This window comes from Brachyhypopomus gauderio, chromosome 17 (genome assembly GCF_052324685.1).
Source record: "Brachyhypopomus gauderio isolate BG-103 chromosome 17, BGAUD_0.2, whole genome shotgun sequence".
In the NCBI taxonomy this organism is placed as follows: domain Eukaryota; kingdom Metazoa; phylum Chordata; class Actinopteri; order Gymnotiformes; family Hypopomidae; genus Brachyhypopomus; species Brachyhypopomus gauderio.
In genome coordinates this window covers 6,466,193-6,481,740 of record NC_135227.1, presented here as the reverse complement: position 1 = coordinate 6,481,740, position 15,548 = coordinate 6,466,193, and the positions used below count along the sequence as shown (strand labels likewise).

Here is a 15,548-nt window from a genome sequence, read left to right as displayed (position 1 = left end):
GCAAGTTATGTTTAAAAATTATTACTTGAGTTGAAGAAAACTTTGTACACATGATTTACTGACAGCATTTTTATAACAGAATCTATTGTGGTGCAAATTAAAAACTACAAAGAAGTTAAATAGCGACTAATCACTTACCCTTTCATAATCAGTGTGGTTTTCAGACAGATTACAAACATTTAATTATGTTAATCCTGCTGATGTCAATAGAATCCAAGCTCAATGTGTTTGAGATAATTGTGTAGAAGGAGGAACCCTTAGCCAAGAGCACAGAGATTGAGTCAATGGTGTAGTCAATAATGATAAGGTTGTGTTACTCTGATGTGTAAAGTTCATTTTAAACCAATCAACAGGATTTTAGCTTACAGGCTCATTAACCTTGAACTTGATCTCACAGATTCTTTCCAGACAGTTACAGACATTACATGGAAGGTCTGGTCATGACTGAATAAGTTTAGATAGAAAGTATTCAGGTATTTTAAGCCTTAATTTTAATGAAAGGTATGCATCAAAGTATTAAAGTTACAAGGCCTGCTACAACTAGGACAATTCATCAAGTAAAACATTCAATATGAACAATAATGTACAGCATATACACAGGTGTAATTCAGGAATATGTCTGGTCATATATATGTAATTACAGGTGTAATTACAGGTGTAATTCAGGAATATGTCTGGTCGGGCACAGAACGAGGCCCTCTAGAGACGAGCACATGGCCAAAGGCACGGCAGTGGCCTTTCACTGGAGGTCATCTATCCTTAAGCCACAGGGAGGGGAGACTGGTCCTCTCCCTCTCCTTGCTCCCATTCCGTCTGGAGCTCGGAGGACACCTCCGTAAATAGATGGTCCCAGTCCCACACAACATCCTCCTGCACACAGAGGGAGAGAGAGAGAGAGTGAGTGAGTGAGTGAGTGAGTGAGTGAGTGAGTGAGTGAGTGATGAAAATGAATACAATAAGAATAAGATAAAGAGACAGAGCAAGGACAAGAACGTGAAAGACAAGAGGAGATGAGCAAAATGAAGGGAAGCGCTCATAAAACGAGACAATACAGGAGCTGAGGAGGCGATGGGGAGATGGGGAGGTGGGGAGGTGCAGCCACAGCCCCATAAATCTCCCGCCCAACGGAGACACAGCAGCGGCCCCCTTAGGTGGTCGGCCGTGGAGACGCAGCAACCCAGCGGCCGCCTGAAGTCCCACTCACCTCTCTGACCTCCTGCTCTGGTGCTAAAACCTTAGTGAGGAGCTTCAGGTCAATCTCACCATCCTGCAGGTAAACACAGGCTATGTATTACCCAAACAACTCACCTGCACTTAGCTCTCAGGTCGCTACATGCTAGGAAATTCATCTGGATCCCAGTTAGTTATAAGCAATGTTCAATCACAATGCTGCTTTCACGGGCAAGTGAAATGTTAAGGTTTGTATTGTACTAGCAAGCTTTGTTACATGTCAACAATTTAGTGGTCTTAAACATATGCACAGATTTGGTGGTATATGAACTCTACGCTACTCTATAACTACACCAATAACAAGGAAGCACAAAGTAGTGAGAGGAGATTGGGGCTGGTGGTCTCACCAGAGTCTGAAATGCGGAGTACTTCATAAGGTCATTGTCCAGGTCCCTGTAGGTCATCACTCTGTTCACCTGTATGCTGAAAGAATTTGATTTACATAGAATGGATGGTAAGATTTCAAAAGCACTCTGTTAAACCATCCGTGACACACTAGAGGCTTAATGAACTGCAAACAACAAACAAAAAGCCAAACACTGATAGACATGCTGCCCAGACATTTTCGAACATTTCAGCACTACTAATCACACCAACGTAAATAACAGTGCATCTGGGATTACGGACAAAGCCCGACTCCAATATAATGTTCACATTATGCTACAAATTGCATATTGATGAATAGCCTGAAAAGTATGTCCAAAAAAACAAATATGCCATGAACAATGACTTGATTATGCACCACTAGAACACATGGAAACAAACGCCAAGTAGAAGTCAGTCTCTAAATTGAAAGCCAGCTGCTTATCTGTGATTTGTGAATTAAAATGAGGGGGAGTCTGTAAAAGTAGCCAGGGCCTAACAGTGCATGCCAGTCCTGCTTAAGCCCCATTACACGCTACACTGCCCCCATGATGAGTTCAATGTGGATATTATCTCCCACACGGCACGCAGAGAAAAGCCAAAGGGCACACCCTAGGCCACCATGATGGGGCCCCTATGACACAGGGCTCTAAACGCTACAGTTAATCATCGGAGCGCATGTTATCATTAGCAACATGCTAACACTACCCAAAAAAACCACATACAAGTCCAAAGCCCTTTTCTGGATGAGAAGCTTGCGAGACCTGGAACGGCTAGTTTTACAGACTAAATGAAACCTGTTCTCGTTCTCCACACTTGCTCAGATGTCGATTAAATGTCACCACCACAGAGTGTGGGGGGGGGGGGGGGGGGGAGCAACACAAACACGTCTCCACTTGATGTGAGGAACAGAATGTGTGCTCGTTACCGCCAGCCATCTCTCCACTCACTTCAGTTTATTACAGGTAATCATCTTACAACTGGAAGGTCTCTGATCAGACATTTGAATGTCACTTTATGGTGTTCTGTGTCACTAGATTTATCAGAGGTTACTGCAGAGTTTACAGCAAACATCAAAGTAGCTTCAAGTTTGAATTTGGGACCCAATATACATGTTATAAATAAAAGAGAATTTAAAACCTGAAACCAGTAAACATCATTAATGAACCCAAAACCAGAATTAAAATATTTTTTAAATGTTGAACGGCTCTAACTCTAACTGGTCTGCCAGGCATGTGAGAACACCTCATGTACCTGGGAGGTGCAGCCACTTGCATGGTGAGGTCCTCTTCCTGTACCTCATCCAGATCTGGGATCACTGGGATGTCTGAGAACAACACAGAGACCAACAGTAACATCCTATTCACAGACTTAATTTGGAGACCTAGATCAAAGAGAGCTGGACATAACACCGTTACGCTGACGCCATCACTGAGGGTAACTCACAGAAGAGCAGTTGGCACAGATCAGAGATCAGGAGAGGAAAAAAAGAAAAGAGGGAGGGCTGAGGGCGTCTTTTTAACTGTCCACAGACACTACAAACTTTTCTAAAAAATCCTGAAGCCCTGCGAACAAGCCGGGCCATATGCTGCCTGCTACTGCTGGGTGTTGGTGAAAGCTGCAACATCTCTCACATCCCTTGAATCATAAGGCTTCACAGATGCCGTCTGTCTCCTCTGTTAATTTTGGTTTATGTTGTGTGCGAGTTGGCATTTGATTCCCACTCCCTCCCTCTCCTGCTCCTTCTCTCCCTCAGACGCATCATCTCTTCTTGCTATCCCTCGTTCTCTCCGTCTCTTTCTCTCTCCGACATCCTCTTCCGCACTGCCCCCTGTCACAGTGACCAGGCGGCCATGAATATTCAGTGAGCAAGGCGGCATCTCTTCCTGCTGTGAGGCAGGGCTCTGGCCAGGGGCTCCCCGGAAAGCGCCCCCCCCCCCCTCCCTCCCCAAAACCAGCCCCCTTACCCCCTATGCACCCCCACCCCAAATCACCCCACCTTACCCACCCCCCCCCCCCCCCCCCCATACTACCCAAGCATTTGGGCCTTGTCAGCGGTTGCTACCCTAAGGACCCTTCGGGCTGCAGTGGCGACCTCCGTGTCCATTCGGGTTGGGCCGGGCTCCAGGCGCGCCGGGCTGCCTGCACGCCCATCTGTGTGGGGTCGGAAGTCACGGCGCGCCCTGGCAGGAGCCGCGGTGCCAGGAGCCGCCTGCCCGCCGCTCAGAACAGTGGGAACCCACTTTAATTGGCAAAACTCAACAGGACAGAGCATGGCGTCGCTCCCAAAGAAGGACGGGGCGAACTTTCACAGCCCTCCCCCTCTTTTTGGAGGGACTTTTGTTGGAGTGAGGAAGTACAAGTGTGTGTTTTTTGAGGAGAGGGGCGTGTCGACTCAGTTCTACACACAACAGCAACGGAGTACAGTTAAGATATTAATTTACCATGTTTTAAGATGCATAGAAAAAATAATGGCCACTGAAATTCCTGTAACTGGCATGTCATTCAAGCGAAACCTCATATTTTACATCTAGCAGAGGCCTGAATTCAAAACATGATGTAAACAAAGGCAGTCATCACTCAGTCTGGATTATCTGAAGTTGTATGCAATACAGTTATACTGTATATATGAACTCTAAATCCTCACAGAAGAAAGTCAGAATCAGACTTGAATCTGGTGTCAGATAAAAAATGAAATATCAGTTATTACCATCATCACAAGTAATCTAAACAAGTATATATTTAAACAATTTCAAACAGACACAGTGCCGGGACTTTCTCCACAGTCAGGCACGGGCAACAACAACATTCGTGTTAAATTCCATCACCCTGTCACCAGTAACAAGCCCTCTTATTCCTCCATTGATAACTTCTTGCTTTTCTTTTATTTTTAATTAAACCTAATTAAAAATGCCAGCCTCGTTTAGTCACTGACAAGATTCATCTGCGTTTCTGATATCCAAATAAATGCGGGCACGCGCTGAGCGCTGCTTCATATTCATGAGGTCCTGGGTGACACTTTGTCCTCTCATTTCCAAAGCAGTGCGTTCAGCAGAATCCGTCCCCCCCGGACCCCCAATCAAATTTAATGGTCTTAGTGCAATGACATCAAAAAGCCTCTACGTCCAGCGCCCCACAAATAGATTCCTGCCCCGTGTTTTTTTTCCGTTCCCCTCAACACTCCCCCTCGTCTTGGTGAATAATGCACTATCGACACTATTCTCCGAGAGTTCAATGTGAAACAAAGAGGGCTAAGCTTTGTGTATGCAGACGCCATTATTAAGTGGCGCGCGCAAAACAACGCTTTGAAATGAGGTTCCAGTGCAGCCCATTATGAGAGGTCAAGGGGGAGAAGGGGTCGTCAAATACAAAACTAATACGTCGACTCCATCAAAAGGAAAGGGGCTCACTTAGCAGCAGGATCATAACTGCACCACACCTGAAACTGAGACATTTGTTTAGGCCCACCGAGATTGCTTAAATGGAATGCAGAAAGTGTAAGAATCACACACAAGCACACCAGCAGGACAGACGTGTGACCATCTTGTCTTTCCAAAGTTAACAGGCACTGGCAGCCTGCCTGTGGTTTCACTCTCCACAAAATAACCATGACCTATGTTTACTGGGTTACCCACAAACCACCTGTGATGGAGGTCTGGGGTTACTGGGCTTGTTAAACTGGCCTTTTTAAAATCAACCTAAAAACAAGAATCTGAAGTCAAAGTTCATGCGAAGAAGGTGTGAGATGATCAGAGACACTGAGGTTGTCATACGATCAGTTAGAAGCTGTCGGTTCTTTCTGTGGGCAAGCTGTAGTCTTGGGAGTTTTCAGTGTGTGCAATGTTTACATCAGAGCTGGGGCCCTGCAGGTGCAGCCCACATTCAACCCACCACATCTGGCTTTGGGATTTTCCCAACTTCCCAAATGTTACAATGAGAACACTGTTATGGGTCTGAAGTATACTGTACAAGTTTTAGCAATATTTTAGCTTTTTTAGCATTCATTTGATGTAATGAATCTTTAGTTTTTTGGTAATATGAAGTACTGCCAGTCCATCAGTGTGTTGCACTGTAACAACTAACGACAGAGCAGTCTTGCTCATTAAAACTTAAAACAAAACAAAAAACATAAAAACAAAAGCGGAATGATTCCAGGTGTACAGTGATTACCCAAACACTACACTCCACTCAGTGCTTGGCCTTGGGCCCCCCCTGTCTCTGGCCCCTTCACATGCAACCAGTGGCTCTGCTCTCCACCCCGGCCCGTTGCTTTGGCAATTTCATCCCTTATTTCCCCTGTTGCCTGGCAGAAAAAAATGGAACAATTATTCCAGGCTGTGCTTTGCTGGAAGTCCTGCCCTCACTTGTGCGGTGCTGCTCACGGTTGCGTGCGAGAGCCCGGGTCCCGGTGGACGGACCCTCCGGGCGGGGACTAGAGTGGGTGAACACGGGCGAGAGAGCTGGCACGCCAAAGCCCTGCCGACCTGCGCACGGGGTCAGGAGCATTGAGGATACCTGTTCCGCGACTCCCGCCCGAGATGCGGATATAATCTCGCCCGTCACACTATAAATAGCAGGCCAAAACACGTCTGGCATAGGCACCATGCGCCAACATCAGACGATCAGTTGTTTTGGATGCGATGTGTCTCTGCGGATGTAAACGCCAGACTACGTGTGCCTGACCGAAGATAGATGCCGAACATGAAATTCACGGGTCAACTACAGTTGATTAACATATACAGCATAATCTTAATCTACTACGCATTTCAGCACTGTCAATCAATCTGGCCATCACCAAGTGGACTTAGCCATGATGGTCTATAAGTAAATATCATTGCCAAGCAGTGAGGTGGTGTCAGAGCGGAGGCGGAGGGTGGATATCTCTTCACTGCAGGCCCGGCCGAGGCAGACTGGGCGAGCTATGGAGGGTCTACTCACCGCCCTCATCATCGGAGCCCTCGGGGGTCTGGGGCCTCAACCGCCGGCTGCACACACACACAAACGCAGAGATGTCAAGCCAGTGGGGTCTGCACTACAGCACCACAGCTCATGGGTAAAATACAGGCAGGTTCGGTTCCGTCTGCCGGGACTGTGGCCCGCATTGTTCGTAGAGGCAGGTAAAGAAGTGGAGGAACTCAAGAGGCAGTCGTCTTGGCCCCCAACCTTAGCTAAAGTGATGAGAACTCCATCACCATGCCTTTAATCAAGCTAAGTGATTGTTCTTGGAACGCCAGGATTAGCTGCAACCAAGGACAATTCCAGAAAATAGTCATTTTCTTCTTTATAGCAGCAAGAATAAACAAATATTCCTAATGTTTTCATTAATATTTTATTTTATTTAATCATTTTTGAATAATATTAATAAAATATGGTTGGAAATAAAGGGGAAGTCATGGAACTCACTCCTCAACCTCCTCAGCACCTTGTCTTCTTCCAGACCTTTGGAGGACAAAACAGAGAAAAGGTTATAATAATCAAACATAATTGTAACTTCCTATAAACACATTTGCTGATTTTTAAAAAATAATCAATGCACTTGTGACTGTCTATTTTAACAGTGTGCATTTTGAAGTAAATTATACAATATTTCTTATTTTCGCTCTATTATAATGTAACAACTTAATTCATTAGGATTATGAAGCCAACATTATTTTAATAAAGCACTGGTAAATTAATTGCAGTATATATTCAATACATGAACGATTTGTTAAAGAATGAAAAGAAAGCTGCACAGCAGGGTCTGCATTTGCCATCTACCATCCAAAACAAGCTAGTGACCACAGCTCAATGGCTACAGTCAGGGTATTAATCGTTGATTAAGCATACAGAACAAATCAGTGCTGTTCTGATTACTTGTGTACTATATGAATCCAAATGGTTTTTAAGCATTTAGTGCCCCCTACTGGTAAATGAGTTGAGGAACTTTAAATTAAAACAAAAAAAAAAAACAATTTATATTAATTTTACCACAAATCCAGACTTCTGAAATGCATTTTTTTCTTAAGAAAAACCTGTAAAATACATGTCTTCCACACATTTCATGCAAACGTGTATTGTATAATTAATTACTGAGAATGTGTTGTGAAAAATAATATTTTACCTATACTGAGAGCAAAAATCACATTTTATGCTTTGCAAATTTGAAGCGCCACAGACAGTCAGGCAAATTTTATGTTTACGTCAATATTAAATGTTTACATCAATATTTTAAAAATCATAATTTACTGATGAATGTCTCAGGCTGCTAAAAGGCAAAGGAAGTTTGAGGGGAATGAGCAAAGTAAAAAATACATATAAAATAACCAAACACACAGTAGTATCATCCCTGGGAAAGTAAAGATTAACACAGCATATTTTCTTTAGCTATTACAATGAGACAGCAAACATTACAGGACAGTAGCAAGATGCTACTTAAAGCCCGTCTGTGGAGCCCTGTGTGGTCCTGTAGGGTAAGGTGGCTGTCTGTGGAGCCTTGCCAGGTAATATAATGTAAGGCAGCAGCTAACGGTCCCTGCCCTGCCCTTCGTGTGTGTGTCCTGTCCTGCACTGAAGACACATTATGGGCCCCTTGATTAAGACTCATGTAAGGTAAAGCGATAGACATGGTCAAACTGTCTGGAAAAAGTTGTTAGGGATAAAATATATTGTGACAACCTGGCTTCAAAGGTTCATCAATAAACTGACAGATCAGTTAGTGTCAATTAAGAGTGATAGATCTGCAAATCCTGGGATTTCTGCTGTGGGATTAGTGTGAGCAGGGCACCGGTGATTGAGCACGAGGGGTGACATTGAGCGGAAAAAAGAGTCCTTGCCTGCTCTGGAGGGGACCATTAGTTACTTTGTTTCAGAGAAGAGGATCAATGCTTCGTGAACCCCTTTAACACCTTATATAGCACTCTATCCACACTGCTCTCTCTCTCTCTCCTTTCTTTTTTCTCTCGCTCTTTTTTCTTTCTTTTGTCTCGCTCTCTCTCTCTTTCGGTCTCTCTCTCTCCCAAACAGAAAATCAAGATAGGTTAGGCAGCCACACAGAACTGACACCCTGACCTTTTCTTTGAGGTTCTTGCTATTACTTAAATTACAGACTCAGAATACCATGCAAAATCGGCTTGTTCACATCATTGTGCCAGTGAACGCACCTCTGGCTTTAGTGGTGGCCACTGATGCAATAGAGTGCAGAATCAAGTGGAACAAAAGAAACATTCCCACAGTGATATGTGGGAAATGGTAGTTATACACCACAGATTCCTAAACTCTGAGTAGTAATCTTAAAGCTGCAGGGTTCACTAAGCCAAATAGACACATGTGGTCAGCTTGTTTTATCTATCTATGAGCATTAGTAATGCAATGCTAATCTGATCTAATAAATTTTTCCCCACTGTGAATTTCCACAGAGAATAGTGCCCTCCTGTGGCTCATATGGATCAATGCTTTTCTCTGAGATTCTGTAATCATAACAACAAACATTACTCAACACCCATCTGTAAGACAGAATCTGAATTACTGTACATTTTAACCAGCAAGAATAATCAACAAATCTGCAGCAAAGAGATTACCTCAATTCTTTAACTCAATTCTTTAGAATCGTATTTCTGAAAATGACTTCAGGTTGAATATTGCTTTAATGGACACAAGACCCTTCTTTATACTATGATCTAGCTCAATAACGGAAAGTCAATGAGGTCAACCATCATCTTCCCAATGCCATCTCTGTAAGTCACAGAAATGGTGTACTATTTATTTTAATGAAGCAGAACATTTAAATGCAGGTTGAATTCAAACTCATTTGCTGCACCTGAAGTTTATACCGTTATGTGGGCAACTGTACATGTGTGTGTGTGTGTGTGTGAGTGAGTGAGTGAGTGAGTGAGTGAGTGAGTGAGTGAGTGAGAGAGTGAGAGAGTGAGAGAGTGAGTGAGAGAGAGAGGGTGAGAGAGGGTGAGAGAGGGTGAGAGAGGGTGAGAGAGGGTGAGAGAGGGTGAGTATGCTTCCACACTTTTTTCACTTGTTAGAACCAAATGACAGTTGTGGTCATAGGTAGGGTTTTACTTAGGGTAGTTAGGTTTAAACTGTGTGTATGTATGTGTGCGTGTGTGTATGTATTGTGCACGCACGAGAGAGAGAGAGAGAGAGAGAGAGAGAGAGAGAGAGAGAGAGAGAGAGAGAGCGAATGAGAGCGATCATGCCTGACAAAGTGGTAACATTAAATGTACTTGTGCCTTGAATAAAGACATAAAGCTTAGACATTAGCAGTGGATTAATCATGTGAATCACAGCTCTAAAAAAAGAATGTGCTTGAAGGATAAGGGCTACTTTGAACCACTGTACTTATATGCTTCAGTCGACAGCAGAAAGCACACTAGAACTGGACCACTATGAAAAAAGCAGCTAAGATATCGTGCCAATTCTCCCTAAGATGATATGGCATTCGTCTAATCGCATTTTGATGTGGGCCGTCAGCAGGTCACTACGACGGGTATTGCAGAATCAGTGTGGTCCAACTGATGAAATGAACAGATTGTTGTATCTTGCACAGTTGGTCACCTACAACACAAAAGGACAGTGGGAGGGGTGGTGTTTGTTAACTCACTTGGCAGAGCCAGTCCCGGTGGTCTCCTCGGCCCACCCTCCCTGTCTGCGCGGTGGCTTGGGAGGGGGTCCCTAGCACAACACAGACAAATTGTGAGGCCTCCTCAGTTTGGCCGCTTCTGCACAGGGCTGGCATATGATTTCAATTCAAATCCTGTCCGATGTACATACTGAAAATGCTATTAACTCATTATCTTATACATGCACACAGATACACACAAAGTCATCCACAATGATACAGGCCTGAGGATGCCAACTCTTATCCTGGACACCCCTATCCTGTCATAAATATCGTGGCACCTGTTAGCAGCACTAGAAACACTTGACTAGATGTGATTAGGTGGATACTGTAGTGTGTGTGTGTGTGTGTGTGTGTGTGTGTGTGTGTGTGTGTGTGGTCCCCTCTGACACAACACTTAGGCCTCGGGAGCAAACACGCTGGAACTATGCTATAATTGATCTCAAATTCACAAATATAATTTAACGCTTCAATGGTGAACATCTAATTTTTTTCTTGGAATAAGAAAATAGTTATTTGCGCCATCTCTAAATTTTTAGATAATTTTAAAATGTTTGAATAGCCGTAGTTTCTAGAAGGAAAGCAGTTCCATCTGCTTCCTCGTGTGTTTTCAGCACTGGGGTTTCAGCTCTGCTCTCCTGACAACCCTGAATGAAGCTTCAAAGACCAAACAAGACAGCTAGTTATTTCTACCACAAACAACAACAAAGTCCCAGAAGGAGTTAATCCCAGATAATCCTTCAACAGCTAATCATTTGGTAAAATGCTTGATTACTTAATAAAAAATAACTTGGATGTGTAATTCACATTAAATTTACACTTGGACTGTTAAAAAGTAAATCATAACATGAGAGTAAGCAATGCGTCAAATCTGCAGTTTAAAGGAAAGTCTAACCATTATCCAGAATGTCTCATCTCCCTCAAATGTAATCTCTGATATGTCTGACATGTAATTGTTCATCACTAGACCACTGTAGACTATTCCTATAAACTTCAACCATGCTGTCCACATTTTTACCAAACATATTTTCAATACACAAGTATACTTCCAAATTGGTATGCCTCTTCTTAACAGAAGAAAACACTGTAGGTACAACATAGTGGCCCTGTGGTGTAAGGACTGGGCTATATAAGGCAAGATTCAGATGCAAGTTCTCATTTATCATAACAGTGCTTTACAGAATGGTGTGTTAATTACACTGAGCTAGGCCTGCTGTCCCAGTTGGCCCCATAGCTCATCTGCACATCTGTGCATCATGTTTCTCCTGTGCATCTGTCTGTGTAGTTTTATGTACTGATTTTCACAATACCAAAGTAGACTACTGTATCCTATGAATTAGGATTTATCAAAAGTTGAATTAGGATATACAATAAGTGTTCAGGTCACATCACTGCACCTTCTCAAATGTATCTGAATGTTTGTGTTTCATTTGTCATGTATTTTAATATTACATAAGACAACTTTTACCACACAAGAGTATAGTTCACAACAGTGATAACTTGAAAGGTCAAATGACAGTTCTTTATAAGTCATATTAGGTCAAGTAATTCATCATTTAAATATGGAATGATGAACAATGAGACACCTAATCTGAGGACCTATTATTATGTGCTTTAGGGAATTCTACTGTAATTACTTTATTTTGATGTCATTAGCGCAAAAAAAAAAAAAACAGACAATGCAAGTTGTTTCATGCTTATTATTTTATAACTGCTATTGTTTTGTATTGAAGCACAGTTACTGATCTAAAGAACTGTATAATTAGGTTTCCTAAATCTTCTTAATTAGTGCAGAGTTGCATGTGTCACCCTGCGTGACATTATACTAAGCAGCTTTGCACACATGTGCAGGGGGCTTGCAGGGCTGGGAGGACCAGTGCTGCCCGACAGCCTGGCTAGGGTGCTGCAGTCTGCAACCCATGAAGAAGAAGAGAGTATGGGAACTGCACAGAAGACCACAGTGCAGCCTGGGCATGGCCTTAAATAGCACCAGGACCAAAATAAAGGGCTCTCTCATGCTCATTCTTAGATTCTGAAAATAGTCATGAACATAATCAATTGGGTTAACAGCACATACATCTGAAAAAAGGAAAAAAAGAAAGAACAAAGTAGGAATTTTTGAATGATGGAAGAGTGCACTGAGGGCACCAAATGTGCTTAAAAAGCCCACAGCATGTCTCATTACCAAACAGGGCCTGCAAACGACACAGAGCCCTGAAGGAATTTCTTTAGTTTCAGCTTGAAGGAACAAGCAATGCCCCAATACAGAGGTCCTTCACCACAGCTATTTGTGAAGCTGGACGTCCACACATACAGACAGATGAGGGGAAAGAGTAGAAAAGGGCATTCCGGATGTCCCTGGTGTGGACAAATAGTTTCACTGCATAAGTGAAAAAGGGGAGTAAGCCTGTATTAATGTCAGCAGTCTACGTATAAATGTCCCTAGGCTTCTCACACACTTTCCCTGTAAGCTCAGACCTATAGATATACAATACCATCAAGTGGTTCTGTCACACTTCTCTAGCACTCCAGAGTTCAGAACCAGTTTTAGTAAAACTGAATGGAATTCGCCTGAATATCTTAAAATGCTAAATGTTTAAAGATATTTAAACAAAAAGGAGCAGTGGCATAGGACTGCACAGTTCGAATTTCCTCACATTTAGCACTACCTTCATGACTCTGTGTTTCCTTTGATTTCGATGTTGCAGCTGAGCAAAGACTGAGTAATGTCTAGGGCACTCCATCCCTACCCCCATACTATCATTTATATTTAACACATTTGGCAGATACTCTTATCCATAGTGACTTACAATTTTCAATCATGTTACATGAGGCAAGTGTATATGAGTTTTGCCCAAGGAGTCTTACTGATATAGTATAGCATGTCTCTAGACAATGCTATTAACCACTACACTATACCAACCTATATCTCTTACCCCCAACTGTAGCCCTAGGACAATTATACAATTATCGGCATATAATACCAATCTATTAATTTTTGAAAAAAGCAAATTGGGTTAGCAAAGTTAAGTTGTACTTTCAGTTCAGCAAACACCTGAAATGCAGAACATCTAAACTGTCATGGTGGGGGGGTCCCAGCGCTCAGGGGAGATGTCTGTGCCAACGCCCAGACACACACACCCCGACACCAGGCCACTCCCTCGCTCCCAGTCGCCAGCCTACGAACGAGAGATCGTGTCTCCCTGCATGCCACAGACTTGGCACGCTTTGAGCGTGTATCTTGTAAACGTTTGGGTGCATCCGTGCTTCGGTGACATGGATATTAAAGGTGGACCATTACCACCTTCTCCTCCTGCTGCTTCTCTCCCACCACACAAATAAATCATCATTATTTACACTTAAATGTCAATGTAAGCCTGCTTCACAATGTGGGTAGTATTCCAAGACTGATGTGTGAATGTAAGCCTACTACTCTCTATCCCACCAAATTAAGCCATGACTTGTTTTCTCTGAATGTCAAAAATGCGACGAATTTGATGCAGGGTATATTTTTAGAACAGAATGCAGTTTAGGACTATCTATAAATTGGCTCGTTCACACGGCATGCCAAAAGAATTTATTTCATAGAGCTGAGAGGTCGGAGAGGGCGCGAGAATCCTTTTTCTTTTTCCATCCGGAAAGTTGGTCTAATTTAGGAAGTTTACAGTAAAAATGAAAAAATAAAAACATTGCTAGAATTCCTAATGGAGAAAATGTGGCCTATGTGCAGCTCTCACAACTTCTGGGGCAAACCAAGACCTCCATGCTCTAGATGCCAATGTTTTGATGTAAGACTCTTGCAGCTAATGGTAACCAAAATATTTAAGAGAAGAAAAGCTGTAGTGCCACCAAGTCTGTTGGGATCTTTTGTTTTGACATAAATAATTAAACACTCAGGCATGTTAAAATGCTACAATTCTATAATCCTTTATATCACATCTTAAGTTTGCCTCTTCAGCATGGTAATAATAACAAAAAGCAACATAGCCACAATACGTAAAAGAAAAACTATAGATTTGCATATATATAAGCATACATCCAAGATATACACCTATAACTTAAAGCCTACAGTGCAAAATAAATGTATACCAAGTGCCATTGTATGGTCATTGCTTTGCACACGAGTAATTATTATGCTGCAATGATTAACGGACATTGACAGTTGGTATAAGATTACTAGGCAATTACACAAGCATTACAAACAACACCATGCATGATCTACTGTACCGTATCATCTTCCTCCTTGGTTCAAGCATAAGGATCGAGTCAGATGCATGTGTGGGATTAAAGCATTGTACATGTATCGTCGGCACAAATAATGGATGTTCACTGACATGATGGAGGCTTCAAACCTGCCCTACCTCGCCAGCTCCAGGGGTGGACGGTTTCCGACCATGTTGCGAGTCCTCCGTGGATGTCAAATCAACTGCCTGGCGAGCCCTTCTGCCAGTTTTTGCAGCCTAGTTGTGAAAAAGATGTGTGCTACAAGTACATCAAACCCATGCCTGTTCAAATCTACCTCCATTACAGTCACTTGAGCTGTGCGCAGGTTGGCGCCATCATCTTCTGTTGCTAAGGTAACGTGACGCGTTAATCCAAGAGGCGCTAGCTAGGTTAGCTAGACTTATTAGCCTAGCAAAGAGGCTAGCTAGCTAGTTAATTTAACGCCGTTGCATTGAATTATACAGCTTAATTTAGGTTTGCTGACCATTCAAAATGTAAAACATAGATTCTTGTGTGCACGCACAGCACGTCGTCTCAAGTAAATATAATGTTAACTCACACTCTTTGGAAATCCGTTGTCACTTAGGTGAAACGACTCGTCCATTTCTGTAGCTTCAGAAGAATCTACACGGTTGACCATATATGGGGCTTCCGGTTATCAGATTCACCTCCTGGAGACGAGGACGCGTCGGGTGACGTCCGCGCTCATTAAACAAACGCGCACGTTGATTGGTTGATCTATGAACGTACGCTATTGTTTTCCTAAAGTAAATATATCGGGTCGTCTCTTATTTCCTACATTTATTTATATAGATTCTTTTTTAAAGAAGCCCGACTATGAGAACAGATAGCTAGCAGAAGATAAAACATATTTCAAACTTGTAGAACAAAGGCTTTTTATCTAATAATTAGATTTTAAAATAGTATTTATTGATGATGACTTTACACAAATGAACTGGGGCTTATAGTTATATACTGTCTAGGGCTAATATTTAAGATCAGGTTTTTATGCAGTTGTGTACTTGTAAACATTATTTTCCTATGGTAAGCGATTATGCATATTTCAGATTTTGTAACATTTTGCCTTCTTACAAGTAGCAACAAAATTTCTAAAAACAAACAG

The 15,548-nt window shown here is 42.5% G+C and overlaps 1 protein-coding gene across 1 annotated transcript; it reads right to left on the bottom strand.

Moving 5' to 3' along the window:
- Nucleotides 1-468: 468 nt before the first annotated feature.
- Nucleotides 469-15,029, bottom strand: ift43 (intraflagellar transport 43 homolog (Chlamydomonas)). The gene is made up of 9 exons (XM_076978776.1): nt 14,985-15,029; nt 14,563-14,661; nt 10,184-10,254; nt 6,997-7,032; nt 6,532-6,578; nt 2,848-2,920; nt 1,578-1,653; nt 1,205-1,267; nt 469-870 (listed from the first exon to the last, which is right to left on the bottom strand). Exons 1-9 carry the CDS (start codon nt 15,027-15,029, stop codon nt 760-762), a joined length of 621 nt encoding a protein of 206 aa, XP_076834891.1. The 3' UTR covers nt 469-759.
- Nucleotides 15,030-15,548: the final 519 nt, after the last annotated feature.

Excerpts from the sequence above, each read along its gene's own strand:
- ift43 (XM_076978776.1), bottom strand. The coding sequence starts at position 15,029 with ATGGACGAGTCGTTTCACCTAAGTGACAACGGATTTCCAAAGAGT. Across the intron at positions 10,255-14,562 it reads CCACCCCTGGAGCTGGCGAG|GGACCCCCTCCCAAGCCACC; the intron begins GTAGGGCAGGTT and ends GTGTTGTGCTAG. Across the intron at positions 871-1,204 it reads CAGAGCAGGAGGTCAGAGAG|GAGGATGTTGTGTGGGACTG; the intron begins GTGAGTGGGACT and ends CTCTGTGTGCAG.